The 2,582-nt window shown below is 60.4% G+C and overlaps 1 protein-coding gene across 1 annotated transcript in view; it reads right to left on the bottom strand.

The window, feature by feature from the left end:
• The window catches only part of RPS6KA2 (ribosomal protein S6 kinase A2), a 60,812-nt gene that overhangs the window by 2,430 nt on the left and 55,800 nt on the right, over positions 1 to 2,582 (bottom strand). The window contains exon 2 of the mRNA XM_011377470.2: positions 1,567 to 1,683. Coding sequence (XP_011375772.2) covers positions 1,567 to 1,683 — 117 coding nt within the window. The remainder of the gene's footprint in view (positions 1 to 1,566; positions 1,684 to 2,582) is intronic.

The raw sequence follows: 2,582 nt of genomic DNA on the forward strand, positions 1-2,582 counted from the left end.
CTCTGCGGTCAGCAGGCACCGTGAAGTGGGGTCGGCGCCGCTGCAATCAGGGTCCCACGGGGGTGACCGCCAACTGTCACGGGGCCAGCGCCCCCCGCGCCTCGTCCGTGAGGCAGGCCCGGGGGACTCAGCGTAGCGTAGGTGGTGTCAGGACACACACGTGGCGATGTCTCGAACGGGAGGAAGAGGACACACCTGTGCCGGCCTCCGCTCCCCCGTTGTGTCTCTTGGAGAAGGGACCGTGTGCCTCTCCCCTCCCTGGCATGTCCGATGCCTGGTGGACGCGCCCTGCACTGTGCAGGATCGAAGCCCGCACTTCCATAAATACCCGAGGAACCGCACGAAACGGCCAATTTTGTAAGCCACAGAGTTTTGAATACTGGCAGTTTCGTATGCTTCGAACTAGTAAGTTCGTGGAGATGTTGGCGTAAACGTGTCCCCTGCCACGTAACGCCGTGGAAAAGAACAAGAGAAAAGCCATTGCACCTTACAGGAATGCAAGATACATTTTGCAAACGGCCACGTGTTCGTGGTCTGTAGACTGTCCAGGACGTCGCTGACGTGCTAGTGGCCCTACGTGACAGGGCCAGTGGCCAGCACTCACGTTGGCACCCAGTCCTCTGGGGCACGGGGAGATCGGGTGCACGTCCAGGAGCCCCCCTGCCAGTGACAGCCGCTGCCCAGAGCCGGACTCCGTCCCGCGTCTGCCCCAGGCCTCCGTGCTCATCTGACGTTCTGGGGATCGCCGCTCAGGGTCTGCGTCCCCAGCACCCGCTGAGGGCGGAGAGGCCAGCTCTGTGCTGGGACGGCCCACAGGCCTCGGCGCCCGGCGGCGTGTGCGGGCGGCTGGAGCCGACGGCCACTGCTCGTCTCCTCAGGGGCGGCCTCTCCTGGGATTCGAAGGCGCAGGGGAAGGGAAAGACGGGTCCTGCGCAGATGCGGCCCAGGCGACGGGCGGGGGCACCGTGCCGTGGCCCACCCCCAGCGATCACGTCGCCCCATTTTGTAGATGGGGAACCTGAGGCTTCACGGGGCGAGGTAGCCCCGCAAGCCACACGGAGGGGCAGAGCGGGCGGCTGCTGCTCCCCACTTCCTGCCTCCTGGGGAGCATCCTGGAGGCCGTTTTGTCTGGCCCTTCTTTCTGGCTCTTATTTTTTTTCCATCGAGAATGCACGTTCAGAGACACATTGGCTCACGTTCAACCACCTACTCAGCGCAGCGACACCCTGAAGCCCAGAGAAGCTGCTGGAAGAGGGGAGTGTGTGTGATTCTCCCAAGCGCACAGCAGCCCCGCTTCGCACAGCAGTGGCGACAGCTCCGGCCGTGCCCAGCGCGGCCGCGGATCCGACGCACGTGCGGGCTCGGTGGCACGGGACGCTGCGGAGTGAGGACCGCCTGCAAATGTCACCCCGTCAGCCGCAGGGCCACGCTTCCTTGGTGTTCAGGAGGCATCCCCGCCACCTCTCCCGTCACCAGACATTCGAGGACTTCCGCCTGGAGACGGGGGTGGGGGGGCCGGCCGCAGGGGAACGCGACTCGCTCGGAGGGACTCAGAGACAAACTCACCTTTCCGTAGGACCCTTGTCCTAAAACCTTCAGCAGTTCAAACTGGGAGGGGTCTGCCTTCTCGAACCCTTCTTTCACATGGTGACTGATGTCAATCTCCTTGACAACGCCTTCTTCCTACGAGAGAGCAGCGACAGGCGATAAACATGCAGATCGAGAGGGTCCCTCGTCACCCTGCCCCGGAGTCGGGACGAGCTGGGTACGTGCGGGTTTTCAGGACTGGGGTTTAAAAGCCGCGATACCATATAGTTTCACACAATCGATCACCTCGGTCATTTGTGCTGATTAGTCCATTTGCAGGCCCATGGACTTCTCGGCTTTTCTCCGTGGCTTTTTGTCACTGGGTCTTACTAATATCTCAGGAAAGTGGAAAGAGACCCTCAGTGAAATCTGTTCTGCTTCTCGACAGTTTGGACAGAAGCTGGATAAGGACGGACGTGGAAACTACGGAACGCAACAGTCCTCTGAGAATTCGTTTGTGTCTACGGTGCCACGCTCAAAAGGTCACCGACGGGTTCCACGCACGGAAGTCGTGAAATGCGGATTTCTGTCTCCTTATTCGTACTGTCCCGATACGGTCGCCGCGGCTAAAACAAAGAACATTCCGCTGGCGTCCGAGAGATGACGGTTCAGACGACGCAGAAGAGATTTCCTGCCAGCCCAGAAGCAGCCGTTCCCAGGAGGAAAAAGGCCCCTTGATCTTTAAATTAATACACTGGGAGAAATCACTAGACACTCTCGTCAGAGAACTTCTTGTCCCTGAAGACGCATCCCGTCACTGGTCAAGGAGTGTGCTGTCACCCGAGGGCCAGCAACGGGCACCTGGGGAATCGGAGAGCCGGAGCTTTTCCTGACAGGAGCCTGGTGTCCTTGAACGGATCTCTGTGCACCTCTGAGTTCCCACTGACTGTTCATCCCCAGTCACGCTCCAGGCCCTGGGCCGGCTACTGCGAAGCACGGAACCGGCTGGCCGAAAAGCTCTGAAAATGCCTAAATATAGCTACAGGAACTGCGTG

This window comes from Pteropus vampyrus, unplaced genomic scaffold, assembly GCF_000151845.1.
Source record: "Pteropus vampyrus isolate Shadow unplaced genomic scaffold, Pvam_2.0 Scaffold312, whole genome shotgun sequence".
NCBI lineage: Eukaryota > Metazoa > Chordata > Mammalia > Chiroptera > Pteropodidae > Pteropus > Pteropus vampyrus.